Source organism: Dromaius novaehollandiae, chromosome 1, assembly GCF_036370855.1.
Source record: "Dromaius novaehollandiae isolate bDroNov1 chromosome 1, bDroNov1.hap1, whole genome shotgun sequence".
Lineage (NCBI taxonomy): Eukaryota > Metazoa > Chordata > Aves > Casuariiformes > Dromaiidae > Dromaius > Dromaius novaehollandiae.
In genome coordinates this window covers 3,976,186-3,992,802 of record NC_088098.1, presented here as the reverse complement: position 1 = coordinate 3,992,802, position 16,617 = coordinate 3,976,186, and the positions used below count along the sequence as shown (strand labels likewise).

General features: G+C 50.7%; 1 protein-coding gene and 1 long non-coding RNA gene across 2 annotated transcripts in view; one reads left to right on the top strand and one right to left on the bottom strand.

The window, feature by feature from the left end:
• Positions 1–7,759: 7,759 nt before the first annotated feature.
• Positions 7,760–9,262, bottom strand: LOC135326648 (uncharacterized). Its single transcript, XR_010386955.1, has 2 exons — positions 9,123–9,262; positions 7,760–7,956 (listed from the first exon to the last, which is right to left on the bottom strand). It is a non-coding gene; the product is annotated as an uncharacterized LOC135326648 (long non-coding RNA).
• The window catches only part of CCDC3 (coiled-coil domain containing 3), a 41,041-nt gene continuing 33,336 nt past the window's right edge, over positions 8,913–16,617 (top strand). The window contains exons 1-2 of the mRNA XM_026119314.2: positions 8,913–9,331; positions 9,477–9,651. Of these exons, the coding sequence (XP_025975099.2) occupies positions 8,928–9,331; positions 9,477–9,651 (579 nt within the window). The 5' untranslated portion in view covers positions 8,913–8,927. The remainder of the gene's footprint in view (positions 9,332–9,476; positions 9,652–16,617) is intronic.

Sequence of the window (16,617 nt, the reverse complement as noted above, 5' to 3'; positions counted from 1 at the left end):
ACTCTCGGTAGCAGTTAGGGAGAGAAACTCATTGCCAGAGTGATTCTGGTGGCTGGGGAATAAGCAGTTCATGGGGAGCAGGCAGCTTTCACATGCATGTTGATGGACGGTGGTTTGCTTGGCTAATGCATGGTGGGAAGGCTGTGAGACCTTGTGGTGAGGGGCAGAGCTTAAAAACCTAGCCCAGAACGTAAACTGAAGGGCAAAGAGGCAGAGCACAGCACACAAGCCAAGCCTAGCTTTCTGCAAGGATGAGAGGCCATGCAAGCTGGCCGGTGTGAGACCACTGGGGGAAACCTGTTTTTACAGAGGGGCTGATAGCTCATATGGGGAAATGCGCTGTTTCTGAAGGTGTTTTAATTTGGACACCTGAAATCAATGGCCACCTAAAAAAATAGCTTAAGAACCAGTTCTCCTTTCCCTTTTCCCTTTTGTTACCCATTTCAATAGTTTCCTTCCACTCTAAAATGTTCAGTAGTCCCTCAAGTTAAATTCCACACTTCTTGATTCCTTCATTTGCTTCTTTTTTGCCTTAAATTTTCCTTTGGCAACTACTTCGTTTGTGGCCCCTTCTCTCCTACCCTGAGTCTTTTCTTGCCTTTCTTCCCACCCTCTGCCTTTTCCCCTCTGTCTCTGGTTTTCTCCTTGGCTCTTCATCTCTGCGTCTGCTTCAGGCCTCACGTTGCTTCCTATTTCCCTCATCTGGGACTTTACCTGAGCTGCTAGGTGTCTCCACAGTAATCTGTGCTTTGCCCCCATTCCCCACAGGTCTCCCCCTCCAGATGTACAAGAACATCTGTACACAATGTATTTGTACACCCAAAGCCATGAGACTGGGACCAAACCCATGGGAGAGACCTTGAGCTTCAGTAGGATTCAGCCCCCAGATCTGGGGCTCCTTGGTTGCTGAATGAGACCGAGAAGGACAGCAGTCAGTAGTGTCCCTCAGTGCACCCCTGGAAAAAAGTCAGATACTTCACTGATTAGTGCAGTTTGAGAAGAGAAATATGCTGCTGATGAAGCACATGTTGTCTTACAATGGAAAATATTTAAGTAGAAATGCTGTAAATTGCATAAAGGTGTTTTGCAAGAGGACTGTCATATACCATGAGACAAGTTTACTGGAAAGAACAGCTGTAATGAGAAACAAATCATGCTGACCTTTTCTATAGGGCCTGAAAGCAGGTTTCTTTGGGGTTGTGGAGATTCATTTGCCCTCCAGCAGTGGAAGAATTAAGATGTTATGTTTAACATAAACAAGAGAGGTTTAATCCCAAATCCTGATGTGAGAGCACTCTGTGTTCTCTCAAAAGTTCAGTAATTCCATAAGCAAGATGGACAGTTGGGTTATTTTAGTCGCGACGAAAGCAGGGGAGGAACATAAGGGACATCAAAAGGAATTAACTCATCGAAGTAAGAATCCAGTTGTGAAAACCGAGCACAGTGCAAGTTCAATTGCATTAACTATACGTTGTGCCAAGATTGCTCATTATAGATGCTTCTTTTCACTTTTAGTTTTACCCAGGCAAAGTGCAAGAAGAAAAAGAAGAAAAAAGGTTGGTCTGCATGGGCCCCTCCCAAGTCAGAGTGACACAACCTCCGGGATATGTGTGCCTGTTCCTGTTCGGTTGGTATTAACATTACTCATAATTCACATTAGTATGGGCCCTAGTGAGGTCCTCTGAGGTCAGACTTTGGGTTTTTTTTTTTTTTTTTTTTTTTTTTTTTTTTTTACAATTCTGCAGACTGGAAGGCTGTGTAGTGAGAGATCTTGTCTCCAGAGACCTGCCATTGTTGGGTCTACCAGCACACCGTGCCTACACCTAGCAGTGACAGAGCCAGTTTGGGGATGGGAGGGAGTACCTTGTCCCTTTTGAACGGCAGTCCCTCCCTCCAGCCCAGATTTGTCCCACTGCTGTTCTGACGGGAACACAGGGAGAAGTCAGTCCTGGCAATCTGGTACCATTTAAAAGTACTAAATCCACTTCTGAAACAGAAGCATCAAACCTTACCTCCAGCTGTGATTTCAAAATTAGAACAGATTCAGCTCTTTGAAAACAGAGGAGGGATGGGATAGGAATCCTCAAAACTTGGGCTAGTAAAGCAAAGACAGAACATTTCACATCTCCACTGCTTCTTCTGTTTCCAGACTTGAAGTCCTACTATATTGCTGCTGCATTAGGACTTGGATACTTCCAGCATCACTTTCTTCAACAAGTTCCACGGTGATCCTGCAGCTGAAGCAAGCCAGGATGAAGGACGAGGTATGGGAGGGATGATTGCTCTCAACAGAAGGACCAAAGCTCTAGGAGTCCTTCCCAAAACTAGGTCAGAACTGCCTCCATTTGACTGAGCTAGGACCGAAGAGCAAACTGTACTTTCTCAATACCATCTTTCCATAGGAGTGACCAACAAAAATTGCTCTGTACTTGTATAATGTTGGCTAGCAGAATAAACATGGTTCTTGGGTGAAGAATCAGAATGCCAGAAAGGAGTGGTGTGCTACCCTCTACCTGCAGATACCCTCTACCTCTATTTCTGGAGACCAGACTCTGGAATAAATTGTGACTATTTCTGGTCTCTGCATGAGAAAAAAGATGTTGAAAATCCAGGGCAAACAAGCTACAGTATGACGGACAGTCTGCCACCAAGTAAAAGAAACTACATGTATTTAAGGGAATTTTTCTAAGAGCTGACTTTATTGTTGGATTATAAATACCTAAACTGGGTGAAGATTTTGAATAAGAGGTGTTTCTCTCCTAGCAATCAAAAGCACAGCATAATCCGATGGCTAGAAGCTGAAACTGGGCAAGTCCAGAATGGAAAAAATGCCCAAATTTTGAGCATTGGAACAACTCACCAAGGGATGAGCTTGCTTCTCTACCACCTGAGATTTTAAAGTGAAGGTCAAGTGTTTTTCTTCAGCTCTTGCTTCACCTCAGTCAAATGTTTCAAGCTTGATGCATGAGTTCCTGGGTGATATTGTCTAGCCAGTGTGGTCAGATTAGATGTTCTGATAGTCCTCTGCCTTTAAAACCTCTGACTCGCAAGAATTGCATTTACCTGGGCCAGGGTTTACCCCAGGGACAGGGGAATTAGACATCTTTCTTCTTTCCTTCACAGCTGTGGGAATGATATGTTTAGATATTTTTCCCATCGCCAGTTGTGTCTGTGGTATGTATTATGCAGATGGGTGTCTACTGGGAGCTGTGCTCAGACAGCACATTTCACACTGATTTATGAACAGACTTCTGAGCACAGTAACTTCTAGTCTCTGCTGACTTGGGCTGGGATCAGCTGCACTTTGTTGTTATTCTTATTCTTGGACCTGTAGTCATGGCTCATGAACTGGAAGCTGCAGAAACTCAGAGCTGATTGAGGCCCTAGCCTCAGCTATTGTGCAAGAGTACAGCACGAAGCAAGAGGTGGATGCAGGTAGTGAAGGGAGCCCAAGGAAGAGATGGATGGTCAACATGATAGGTAGTGATGGGCTAGAAAACAGTGTGTGCAGCAACAAAACAGGTGGGTAGTAGCGGGCCAAGACTGTGTCTGCCCAAGCTAAGGCACTGCAGGACCCAAGACATAAGAGGACAGAGGCCTGAACAGTGTCTAAGTTGTATGAATGGTAGAAAAGGCCACATCTGGGAAAAGCACATGGAAAGTGTCTACAAACCCTTGCAAATGGAGAGAAAAGTCCAAGCTGAGGATGACATCCAAGTTGTAAGCCCAAGTTGTAGGTAAGAGGAGGTGATATGGCCAGTGATTAAGGAAGGGAGACAGGGTCTGCTGGCATGAGAATAACAGTTCCCCTCTAGCCATGACGAGTCTGAGATGACAACCAGCCATCCCCAGGCATCAGAAAGCCAGGCAGACATTGGGCCCCCTTGGGTAGGGGGAGATGGCTGTGGAGGGCAGAGGTCCATCTCTGAGTGAAACCACATTAACAGTGATGAGATCCGTCAGAGATCAGAGGCAGAGGGGAAGGAGAGTGAGATCTTGTAGAACCTGCACACAGTGTGAGCAAGATGGGGGGAATGGGCAGTGGGTCCAAGGGGCCAAGGACAAGGAAAGGTAGAAAGACTAAAAAAAAAGCTATAGGCAAAATTCTTCCTGCCAGTTCTTTGATGCTTCTTTCCATTCAAATTTTAAGCATGTTAAAGAAGGTCTTTGTACTGTCATGCATAAAGTAGATTTCTGCAGAACTCTTGGCGATAGAAGTGTATTCCAGCTCATCCCCAATGTTAAATCTTATTTCTCCATGGTCATAATTACTGTCCAAAAGAAAGAAAGAAACTAAAAGAACTAAGAGAAAATTTTGGCCAGGGAGTATGTGTTTTTTCATAGGAATTGCCCAGCCCAGCCCAACCATTGGTGGAGAAATAGTTAAATATGATGGAACAAATTTCAAAATGTATGAGAAAAATGACTCACATTAGAGAAGCATAGACTTGAGAAGGTAAAGAAAACATCTCTTCCTGTTGGACACTAACATAACCAAATATTCATCTTTGTAGGTTGCCCAGTTTAAAGAGGGGTGGGCAGGGGGGGAAGAAATCTGGGTTTGATATTTTGTACCCTAGACTACAAAGGAATCACTGCGGATATATAAATAAAAGACAGCTGGGTTGAGGTTTCAGATCACCTACACCCATCAGAAAGGCGGCCAGACTTGCAGCACTGTGCTCTTTTGTTTGATACCTGGACTAACACTCAACTCCGTCAATACTTGAAAGGCAAAGAGAGACAGAGCAGAACTATGTTATATTAAAAGGCTTAAATCACCTGCATCACCATAGAAACAGCAAAGAAAATGACAAAGCCCTGAGGGAGGGTTTTCGTTACCTTTGGTTTAAATGTCTGTAAAGATGTGTGAAAGAGAAGGAAGAGTTCCTGCCTGGGAAAACCACAAGTCTGTCTCAAAGTCTACGAGACTATTGAAGAGGAGGAAGTGAATGAATAGCTGTGGCACATGCACGAGTGGCTGCAAGTGTGGCCGGAGCGGTAATTGGCTCTGTTGATGCTCCTCTGATCAGCTAGTTTTGGCTACAGCACTTGTCAGAACCATGCTGAGTTCACAGGGAAAAAAAAATCCCGCTGCACTGAGGAACGTCTCAGATGAGCCTTTGGATCCCCGTGGAGAAACGGCAAACACAGATCTCAAGATGCAGCCTCCGGGGAGCGTTTCTAAATCCTTACGTCGTTTCACTAAATCCTTGTTGTCCAGAGCCGGAAGAGAAAGGACTCCTGAAAGGATTCAGAGGCTCTTGCTTCTTTTCACTACCTCAGATGTCAAGGAGGGAAGAGATGAAAATTGACAGTGCTTCTGTTGAGAAAAATTCAAGAGCAGAATTCCACTAATCCCTGTGATCTCAGTGAGGAGGATTCTAATTTGTTATTAAAATACTGATCTAAAAATGATCTTTTGAACTCAAGAAAAACAGCAAATAGCCCAAGGGACCAGCTTGGCTGTGATGGGAATGAATGGTTACACACTGGTGGGTGTCAGGAGAGCTTCCTGACAGTGCGAGGTCCCGGATGGGGCTGTCTCAAAAGGTGTGGTGGAAGACGAGCCACCCCGAGCACTTGGAACGCTACTGGGTATGGCACTAGCAGAAATAAGTGGAAGAGAACTAGGAAATCAGGCCTTTAAAATGAAAAGTATTTTTATTTTTATATGCGGATTAGTGCGAGTCCTGAGCCTGTTCCAGAATTACAGCCAAGACATTTCAGCTCACTCGGCTCTGAAGTCAGCTCCATTGACTTGCCTTGTAGCTTCAAAATGCAGAACCTACCATCACCGCAGGATCATAGAGAAATTCAAAAAAACATTAATTACTTGCTTCCACATCCCAGTAATTGCCACCAAAAAGAGAACTTCCAGCAAAAAGAGAACTGGATGCCAGCAAATGCGATTATGTGTTCTGAGACAGCCCACAGATTCCAACACTGTGGTCAAATATACGCATTTTGATTTAGACTATTAACAGTAGCATTAAGGAAAGCCATCTCCATGCTTTGGAGATGCAAACTGCCTATGACCCTCCCCTTCTCACCCTGTCCTCCCTCCCAGCTGATACGTGGTGGTTACCCAAAATGTGAGCAATAACAGAACAGATCACAGCTCAGATTTGGTATTCCCTAAGTGGCTGGAGGACCAAGCGATCACTACTCACGTGCAACACACAGTAAACAGAACCGAAGCTCAAATGTGACTCTTCCACCCAGAAGACATCAATCTCTTAAATATACACTGAAGGAATAGTGAAACTTAGGTTTCACTCGAGTAGAACTTGGCTCCCAGGGTAAAATCATCAACGTACAGTTGCAGACTTCTCCTCAGCTCCTGGAGCTCTACCCCCTCAGCAGCGGTGTTGCGAATAGCAACACACCGGTGTATCACTGCCCACACCAAACGCAGGATTCAGCTGTTGCTGATGCCGTCAGGCTGCAGTGCCAGTCGTGGTGTGGAGGGACACCCACCTGTGATGGGCTTCACGCCTCTCCCTTGGCTTGCAGCCTCTCCACATGACACCACGTCTTTGCCTGCGTCTCTAAGCACCACTTCAGAGCCTCATCTGCCACTGACCAGGCGTACGTGCAGCTGCCCCACATATGCGAGTCCTGGCCTCGAACCTTGCCTCCTGGCCTGAGGCAGTGGGGCAGGATCTGCCTCCACTGTCTCCTGCAACCCACCTTGCATTGCTCCACAGGTCCTCTCACCCCGGCACCCTCCTGCAGGCACTGAGGTTTGGAGACCAATGCTGTCTCATGGGAGAAGAAACCTTCGGAGTAAACATTTATCTGCAGAAATATCTGCCAAGGAGAGTCATAACATTTTGGGGAACTTCCCAGAGTATTCCAACATCTCCTGAAGAGCTACTGTGCCTAATGGGGAGACAAAATCCCCAAACAGAAGTGTTAAAGAAGAACTGGGTACAGTTAAAGCAAAAATCTCAGGGCTTCCATGGCTCTTACATAGTGTTGCAGAAAATGCCTCGGGGACTGCCCCAGCCTCGTCTGAAGTCAACGATAATCTCACGTCTTTGTTTTCTTACATAGTTCTTGTTTGTGTATCTAAAAATCTCCTGAAGGAGGCTGTGAAACCTCCTCTTCTACTGCAATTTTGGCCCTTCTGTTTCCAAAACAAAAGCAGCTTTTTCTGGTGGATAATGCTAAAAAAATATTTAGCTGTTTGACCTGTAGGGATTTCCTGAGGATATTTTCTTTAAAAAAATCCTTTGTGGCTTACTCTATCCATTTTTTTTTCTGAAAAGTTATGGAACAATTTGTTGATCTCCAAGAAACAGATTAAAAATGCTAGCAAAGCTCTATCTGTCATTTTGGAGTTTTTGTCAGAAAAAAATATTATGTCTATTTTTGTTTTGGCAAGATCTGTCTTTGCTGTTCTTCCATAAAACTATGATGAAATAAACTGTGGGACCGTGTCATTATGAAACATGAATATTACCTTTATCGAACTCTTCAGCCCATATTTTACACACAGCTGAGTCTGACAAAGTTATTCCAGAGAGAGACGGTTGTCACAGAGAAAGTCCTGCCTTCCTGGGGTGAATTTGGCCCAGCGTTATTTAACTTTTGATTCATTATTTTGCACCTGAGAATGTCAGTCGTGTGTGGGGACCCCTCCGTGGCAGGCACAGCGCAAGCAGAAAAAGGCACCTTCTGCTCCCAAGAGCTCCCAGCATACGTGGAGGACAGGAGACACAAGTAGATAAAGACAAACGGGTGGAGGAGGACATTAAGGGACCAAGTAGGTTGAACTTTTATTAACCATCACAGCCAGGGAGAGTTTTAACTCGGGCTAAATCCCGCCCCCCCAGCTGGAGATACTCGGGAGAAGCAAGCGCTCCAGAGCAGGACGTACGCTGGGATAAGGGTCAGTCTCTGAGCTGTTCTGCAGAAAGCTGGAGAAGCCCAAGGTTGCCTCAGCCAATTCTTGGAAGAAACAGCAGGAAATGAAAATATATTTAGACCCAGGCTTTTATTTTTACCTTTCTCACCAGATGCATTTTGAAAACCAGTTGCAGGCTGCTAGGAAGAGATGCGCAGCCTCCCTTCCTTCACCGGTCCTGCTTGCCTCCTCTTCCAGCTCCCACCCCACGAGCCACCCCGTCACCTTCCCACGGCCTCGGCGCCCTGGTGCCCGCCCAGGGCCAGGAGATGCCTGGCAGCATCTGTCCCCACGCCAGGGCGCCGCTCTCTGCCCTTCTGCAGAAGGGCATCTCTGCCCTTTCGCATCTCTCCTCCTTTCACCTCTGTCCTTTCCACCGCTTTTGCATCCCTCCTCTTTGCATCCCTCCCCTTCGCATGCCTCCCTTTTCACCTCCCCCTTTAGCACCTCTCTGCCATTTACATCCCTCCCCTTTGCATCTCTGCCCCTTTGCATCTCTGCCTTTCCCATCCCTCCCCTTCGCCTCCCTCCCCTTTGCCTCCCTCCCGGCTGCACCTCTACTCTTTGCACTTCTGCCCCTTTGCACCCCGGCCTCGTTGCATCTGCGCCTTTTGCTCCCCGTCCCGTTGCACCTCTGCCCCGTTGCACCCCCGTCCTTTCCCCCCGCCCCGTCCCTTTGCACTGCTGTTGCTTTGTGCCGCTGTCCCTTTGCATCTCTGCGCCGTTGCACCCGAGTCCCTCTGCTCGCTTGCCCCGTCGCACCCCCGTCCCGTCGCACCCCCGTCCCGTCGCACCCGAGTGCCTCCGCACCGCCGCCCCTCCGCCCCGCCGCCCCGCTGCCCCCCGCGCCGCGGCACCGCCGCCCCCCGGCCCTCGCCGCGCGCCCCCCGGCCGCCGCCCGCCCCCCTCCGCGGGCGCCCGCCCCCGGCCGGCCGCCGCCTCCCGGCCCGCCCCGGTGCCGGCCGCGCGGAGCCGCCGCCGCCGCCGCCGCCGCCGCCGCGCGGAGCCGCCCGCGATGCCGCCGCCGCTGCTGCGGCTGCTGGGGCTGGCGCTGGCGCTGGCGCTGGGGCGGGCGCGGGGCGGCGGCGGCTGCCAGCTGCCGGCCGAGTGGCGGCCGCTGAGCGAGGGCTGCCGCGCCGAGCTGGCGGCGATCATCGTGTACGCGCGGGTGCTGGCGCTGCACCCCGACCCCTACGGCGCCTACAACTACCTGCCCTGGCAGCGCGGCCCCCCGGGCGGCGGCGCGCAGGGCGCCGGGGGGCTCTTCTACTCGGCCGAGATCGAGCTGCTCTGCGACCAGGCGTGGGGCAGCATGCTGGAGGTGCCCGCCGGCTCCCGCCTCAACCTCACCGGCCTCGGCTACTTCTCCTGCCACTCGCACACCGTGCTGCAGGGCTACGCCTACTTCTTCTTCCTCCGGTGAGTGCCGCGCCGCGCCGCGCCCACACCCGCGCCCACACCCGTGCCGTCGGGGCGCCCCGCCGGAGCCGCCCGGCCCGGCCCGGCCCGGCCCGCGGGAGCCCTCGGACCCGCCCGGCGCTCACGGGCGCGCGTTGCCTTTCAGGATGGATGAGAACTACATCCTCCTGCCCCACGGAGTCAACTTCCAGGAGGCGATATTCCCCGACACGCAGGAGAACAGGAGGATGTTTTCCAGCCTTTTCCAGTTCGCCAACTGCTCGCAGGCGCAGCACGCCCTGAGCTTCGCCAGTGACTGGGAGATCCAGGAGGACAACCGGGTAAGGGTGTCGTTCGCTGTCCCGCGCGAGCTTTCTGAGCGGAGGCGGACATTCCCGCATTGCCTGCGAATGCAAATATGTGTGGTTGCAGATCAGCAGGCTCCTGATTTTCCCCATCCTTTGGCAGCAGCACTGGTGCGGAGATGTTAAACTCTTGTTTTCAAAGCCAGTCGCTGCGTTAACTCTTTAACTTCCCACTGACCTGAGCAAGGTCCTGTACGCGACCTGCTCGCGAGCCGTGTTTGGAAACCCGCATTGCCCTTCTAGTCTGACCAGGTCATCGATGGCTTTTTCTGTTTGCAGACCCCACACTTTGACCTTGTCTGAAAAGTTCGGGAGTGGAGCTTTGCTTTCTTACTTCTGCGTTCATCTCGTGCCCATTTACACTGAAAGTCATGGCCTTGACTGGACCGTGACAGGCTGTAAGGGATTGCTCTTGCCAAAATTCAGCATAAACATCTACTTCCAAACTAGTTGCCCTAATCTCTCTCTGTAGCTGCTGGGGAAGAACAGGCTCTTGAGGGCACGGGTCATGCAAGCAGGTGCAGGCACCTCCCGCAGGGTAGGCCAGGTGAAGTGCCTCTGTCTCCTCTCAAGGGAGACCCTGAGGAGCAGTTCACCCCGTAGGCAATCCCACCGTAAGAAAGGACATTTTTCGTATGGGAAGTCCACTGGCGCGCATTTCCAGTGGCTTCTGAGCTTTAGGGGGACGTAGGAAATGAAACAAGTGCAGACTTTTAGTAAATACTTCCCTGGCAGTGAGGAGCGATGGGCAGTGTGGGGGGGTATACGTGTGCTGTGTGTGTGTACACGTTAGTGGAAGCGGAACTGTGTAAGCTCTTCATTTTCTTGCCTTGTTTTATGAAGCTGGCAGTTCCCACTGGTAGCCGAGGACATTTTAAGCATCTCTGTAGGTCAGGAATGATGGGACATACGTTATCACTTGCATCTCCTCTCCTGTTGATTCATGCAACACCGCGATACCGCTGTGCAGTGGCAGGAGCTCTGGTGGCTTGCTTGGGGGACAGATGGGGAGGCTCAGGAGCTAGCTGAGGACTTTCTTTTTGCAAGCTGGCCGACGGCCAGCATGTGAAGTTGGAGCTGCCGGTTTGCTGGGGCAGAACCCCCGGCTCCGGCCCCTGCCGCCTCCCCGGCCAGCCCGCAGGTTTCCCAGCGCCCCGGAGCTGTGTGTCTGGCAAGGAAGGGAGCCACTGCTGCCAACGCTGCAGCTTTTGCTCCCGGGGAACGAAGCGGCGTCTGGGGACTGCAGAGCCCAACTCCCAGGCTCTCTTCGCAATGTCTCTGCACTGTTTGTTTAGCCCCGTTGAGCTAAATATAGGGGATCTTGATGGATCGGTGTTCGCTTGTGCCAGCAGTGCATCTCGCCTGCTGGCTTTAATGGAAATCACTAGGCAGAACCCCCCAGGGGAAGTTTGGGCAACCTAAAGCATATGTAGCAAGAGCACGTTTCAGCTGCTGCGCTCTTTGACCCCGCGCAGCTGTGAGCGGATTAGGGTGGAATTACAGCTGCTTGTCGCACAGGCCCCGGCCGGGGCTTTTAAATGCTTCGGCACGCACACGTCGAGGGAGTAAATTCAGCGCAGCCGGCGGACACTTTGTCTCCCCTCTGCCTCCCCGTGCAGTGAAAAGTAAAAGCTTCCTCGGCAGTCGAAAGCAGCTGGGGCTGACCGTGCTCCCGCTCCTCTCGGGCATCGGGGGTTTTGCAGCCGCGTGCCCCAGCCGTTCCCAGCACTGGGTGTCTGGGACTTTTTCCCCGTGGCGAAGGGGCGCCCTGGCCCTTCCCGACGTGCCCGTGCCCTGGGTGCAGCTCCAAACGCTCAACGTTTTGTCCATTACTTCGCAAGTTTAAGCAGCGACGTCAGCTTTCCCAGTGGCCTTCATGTCCGCTGGCTTCAGCCGTTCTCACCCCATCCGAGTCCAAACAGTTCCCATTCCCGGACACGCTCGGCCGTGTCATCCCCCAAGCCCAGAGCTGTGGCACGCATGGGGCTCGTGGCACAAACGACGATCCTGCAGACGACGGCAGCGTCACTCTCGGAGCTTCTCAAACTTTTAGAGGCTTTCTGAGGAGCCTGGGGACACTCGAGGGATTTGGGGGGGCGATGTCAAGCTGGGGAGGTGTCACATGGAGAGGGAAGGCTTGTCCCGCCGGCAGACCCAGGGATCTCGCTGGCTGGTGCCTGCTGCCCCGAGTGAGTCCCTGAGATCTGTCCCTGGGGCGTTTTGTGAAGGAGGGGAGGGACAGAGGAGGTGCCGAGATCCTCAGACTCAAAGGCAGCAGGGTGACGGGCTGGTCCAAAGAGTTAGTAAATAAGGTCCTGCCTCTGGGTCCTGTGTCTCAGTTCTCCGGGACAGCTGCCTGCCGGGACATCTTAAAAAAGGGGGTGTTAAAATCAGCATATTCCTAGTAAGTTTGGAATAAACGAGTGGTGAAATCTGCTGTTTACAGCTGGATCCCTTACTCCAAAAGGCTGTTTGAATTCCTCTATCTGCTCATGGCCCCGTGGCCCCACTTTTGCCATATTTCTGGGGGAGAGGTTTTAAGGGAGGATCGGTGCTGGAAGCATGTACGGTCACCATGAATAACTCACGTTCGTACCTCGGGGGTCCTCAGCCAGGAGATAAGTGAGCCCTGGGATAAGCAGATGTCTTTTGCCTAGCTAACACCACTCCCAGTGTCCTGAGACACCTTCTGCTGAGCGTGTCCGAGCCGGCCGTGGGGCCAAGGCGCCCGGTGTGATTGGGAACGCTGCTGCCACCCCCTGCCCGCTCCCAGGGGCATTTGGGCAGAGGTGTTGCGTTGCTTCCTGCATGCAAACGCCATCTCTTCAGTATTTCTAGCCAGAAGGCCTTCCTTTTGCATGTTTTTTTCCAGCCATTCTAGTAAAAGCAAGCATCTCTGTGAAGCTGAGCTTGGAGGTACCCCGTGAGGGTCCCGCTGTCCCCCTGAGCATGAAGGAGGCTGCTGGTTCTGCAGCGTCGGTGGAGGGAGGAGGACAAACCAGCCGGTCGCTTTTCATGTGCACAAGGAGGGGAAATAAAGTTGGAGGGAAGATGTCAAAGAGAGCAAATAGACATGTAGGAAATTCCCAATGCGGTGATACAGTGAAGGGATGCACGACCTTGCCTTTTCCATCACACGAACACCTATTATCTTTGGAAAGCCTCTGGGCACCTGGTAATCGGAGGCCAGACCCAAGGCACATCTCGTTGGGGATAATGCACTCCTCATCCAGGGCCTGCTACCGTCATTCAGCACGAGCTCCAGCTGCGATTTTAAGCCCTGTGCAGTCTGGGCTGAGGGCCAGGCGCTGCTTTGCAATGACCTCGCAGCCTCATAAATTCAGGTGCGTGTTCTGGCCACGCTGGAGAGCAGCAGTAGCTCAGGACGTCTCTTCTTTAGGCACTTGCATTTTGGCTTCCAAGTTTGCATAGCCAGTAACTGGGCTTTGTCCTGACTTTTCTCAGCTCACTTCTTGGTGATGTTTGCAGACCTTTTGCTCCGCTTAGGTTTGCTGTCACATCAGCTTTCTCAAGGTGGTTGCTAAAGCCCCTAGTTCCCGTCCAAGCTTTCGGCTTGGGGCTGAAGCCAGGTTTGTAACGCGTTGCCGTAACTTTGCTCCGCGCTGCGGTGGGACCATCTAAAGCGGAGCGAGGGGCCTCCGCTTGCAGCATACCTGGGTCCCAGGCCTGGCCGAATGCCAGGGCTGATGTCGGTGGACATGATAACACAGAAAATCTCCCTTTTTTCCCTTTGGAGTTACAATCGTATCAATTTTTCTCCCTACCCCTCCGAAAAATGTAACACTGACCTATAAAAGGAATCTTGCAGCCGCAACAGTTTCTTTTAATAAGGTGCTTCTATTAAAAAAAAGGAACAATTAAAAGGTAATGAAAACCTAATTAATATTCTTAAAAGCTCTTTATTTTCACCCGAGTCTCATGTGGACGCCCCAAGGGAAAACCCGCGGAGGTGTGAAGGGGTTAATGCCGTTTGCGGGCCTCACGAATGGGCATACCGCGCTGCGCCCGCCTTGGCCAAAGCAGGTCGCCTCTGGCTCCGGGAGCTGCCTCTTCTCCGCTACCCCCTCTGTTTCCCCAAGTGCCTTTAAAATTGCTTGCAAACCCTTGCAGGCCTCCCCATCACGTGCATGCCGGTGCGGCCCGGGCGTTGTGCCGCTCTCATTTCTCCTCCCTTACTTGGCCTTCTGCAGGCTTATGTGCAATCCCTTAAACAAGTCCCATCACCTTGTCTGCAAACTAGAGATTAGGACCATGAAGTGACTCAAGGTCTGGTGGTAATAAGGTAGAAGGTGTCAAATAGTGCTTGTGGTTATTCATTATTCAGAGGAGATTTAACTCCTGGTTTTATCTACAAGTTTATGGGGTAACTGGGTCTTTTGGCCTCTGTTTACACTTTTTCTGAGCTTACTGGGCAAGGTTGCAGAAATGCTCCCGGCCTCAGGCCGTGCAATGCTTTCTTTGCAGGGCACCTTTCTCCCGTCTTTTCTTCGCATGGGAGATTTGCAAAACGATCCCGTGTGCATCATAACACAGGCATTAACACTAATGTGTTAAATTCACCCTGAGCAGCTGTTAGAGCATTAGTGCTGTGATAAAGTGCTCTGAAGTTCAGGAGTCCAATAACTTTAATTAGCCTGGCGAGATCAGCAGGAGAGATAGCGTCTCTTGTTAGGGCTCCCTCCACGCATTGCCTCTCCTCTTGAGCCTCGGGGCCACAACTGATTTAGATCGATCACCTCCTTCACAGAAATGGCCTCACCTTCAGAGAGACCTACAGAGATTTATTTGGGTAATTATAAAGGCTTTCTGTGAATAATCAGTATCCTGAATAAAAAGCCAGGCAATTAGCATGTTAGCGAGGCATTTAAGCCTACAAGTATCTGCTTAGCATCTTCCGGTGTGGGTCTCCTCTCCGGTGATGCTTCAGCTGCTGTAACAGGTGTGTGATGATCTGATTACAACACCTGCAAGGCTTTGGAGCAGCTGAAAAGCCCACCAGCTAAGAAAAGTGATGCAATTGCATAGTTGTGCCTTAGCAACCTCGGCTGGGTGGACAGCAGTGACACTTCATAAGACCACAAGGGCCTGAATCACAGAGAAAGACCATCTTCAGCAAAAGCTGTTCATGCTCCTGGAGGAGAACTTGCATAACATTTGCCACAGGGAGCTGTTTCGGTCCGTCTCCCCGTTGCGAGCAGGTATACATGGTGCCTCCTGCCTCCTACAGCTCTTTAGGCAGAATAAGCTGTTTCTCAGCTGGCATGGAATCTGAAGCCTCTCTAAGCTCCTTCAGTAAATCAGCATGTAGGAACTGGCTTTTGTTTTAAGTCCAGGCTTTGAGTCTAGGCTTGCCTCGCCCAAGCCAACGGGCCTTCCTCCTCTTCCCGAAACAGCTGCAAGGGTTGGCTGCGCTCCCGTGTCCCGTGACGGCTGTGCACCCTTGTGTTACCCCACGTGGCGGTGACCATGCCGCGCAGCCCCGTCCGCTTGGAGCGTGGCTGCTTCCACACCAGGAGAGAGGAAAAGAAGAGGGAAATTTGGGGCACGGCCCTGTAATTTTTCAACCTCTGACTTTGAGTTTCACAGCTAGAAAGTGTGCCTAGGTACCTACTGGAGACCTGCCCGGGATGCTCCAGCTCTGCCGGAGAGGAAGAAGAAAGCTGGCTGGTGCCCAGCATCACGGCACATCTGGAGCATTTCGGATGGCGGCATAGCAGGTCTCGGAGCTGAGTACTGGGAAGTGAGGTCAGGGAAGATCAGCCAACCCATCATCCTGGTGGAGCCGACACTGTCTCGAATGCAGGGACCAGAGCTCTTCCTGCTGTGATGGAGACAAGATGGACATCTTTAATGCTGAAGATGACTGCTGCAAGAATTGTACCAAGTCCTAGAAAAACTAGCTCCTAACTAACGGATTTCAAGCTAAAAGCATCCACAATATCCACTGAGATAAAATGAAAAAGGCTGTTTAGTTTTTTTTTTCTTTTAAAAGTTGAGCACTTCTGTTCTTGAGGAGTTTCCTCCCTGCTCCGGTCTGAGTGCTGGCAGGACTGGAAAAGTCTTTGAGTCCAGACCCAGCAGTTCTAGGTAAAGGACTGGTCTGGGAAAGAGCACACAATCCTGACTCGACGTGCCTTTGTGCACTGCATGGAGCACATCGAACCTGCCCTGCCAGGCTTGATTAAAACAGTCTTTTCCTAATTCCCATGTACTTGCCTTTTGCCTATTTGCTTGTGGCCTGAGCCACATAAAGGATCCTCCGTATAGGACTAGAGAAATAGAAAATATTCTCAGTTTAAAGCACTTCTACGTGGCCAGGGCAGGGCAAAATGACCTTAAAATAAATGAACCTCTCTAACTAGAGGTTTGAGATTCTTTTTTAATGTTAGGTTCCCTTCCCTGCTTTGTTAGAAGGATTGGCGCTTCATTAGCCTAATAGCGTGACATAAAGTCCACATCATTTCTGGCATTTTAAGTGATTTGCAGTGCTTTTGTTTTCCTCGCAGTGATCCACCCAGGGACAGCGTGCCCCCTTCCTATGATCTGTGTTTAATTTGAATAAATGTAAGCAGTATTAGATGAATTGGAGAACTGCTGTCAAGTGTCTGGGATGAGGGGAGACGAAGAGACAGTTGATATATTTAGGTAACATCCCGAGAGACTTTCGGCATGGAAATGGCATTGACTCATTTCCAAATCTTCCCACCCAGCTTGTGGTAAAGGATTCGTAGAGGGCTGATTGGCATCTCCCGATCAGTTTTCTGTCCTCCCACGTACATACAGGCTGCTAAAATATGGAATAAAGAGTCGTGGAGGAATACAAAATAGTCCTAGCCATGGGACTTTTCCATTGCTTATGGTATTCCTTGTTTTTATAGCACCCAGAAAGTGTTCTGAGTGCTTTGCAGGAGGGAAATGGGT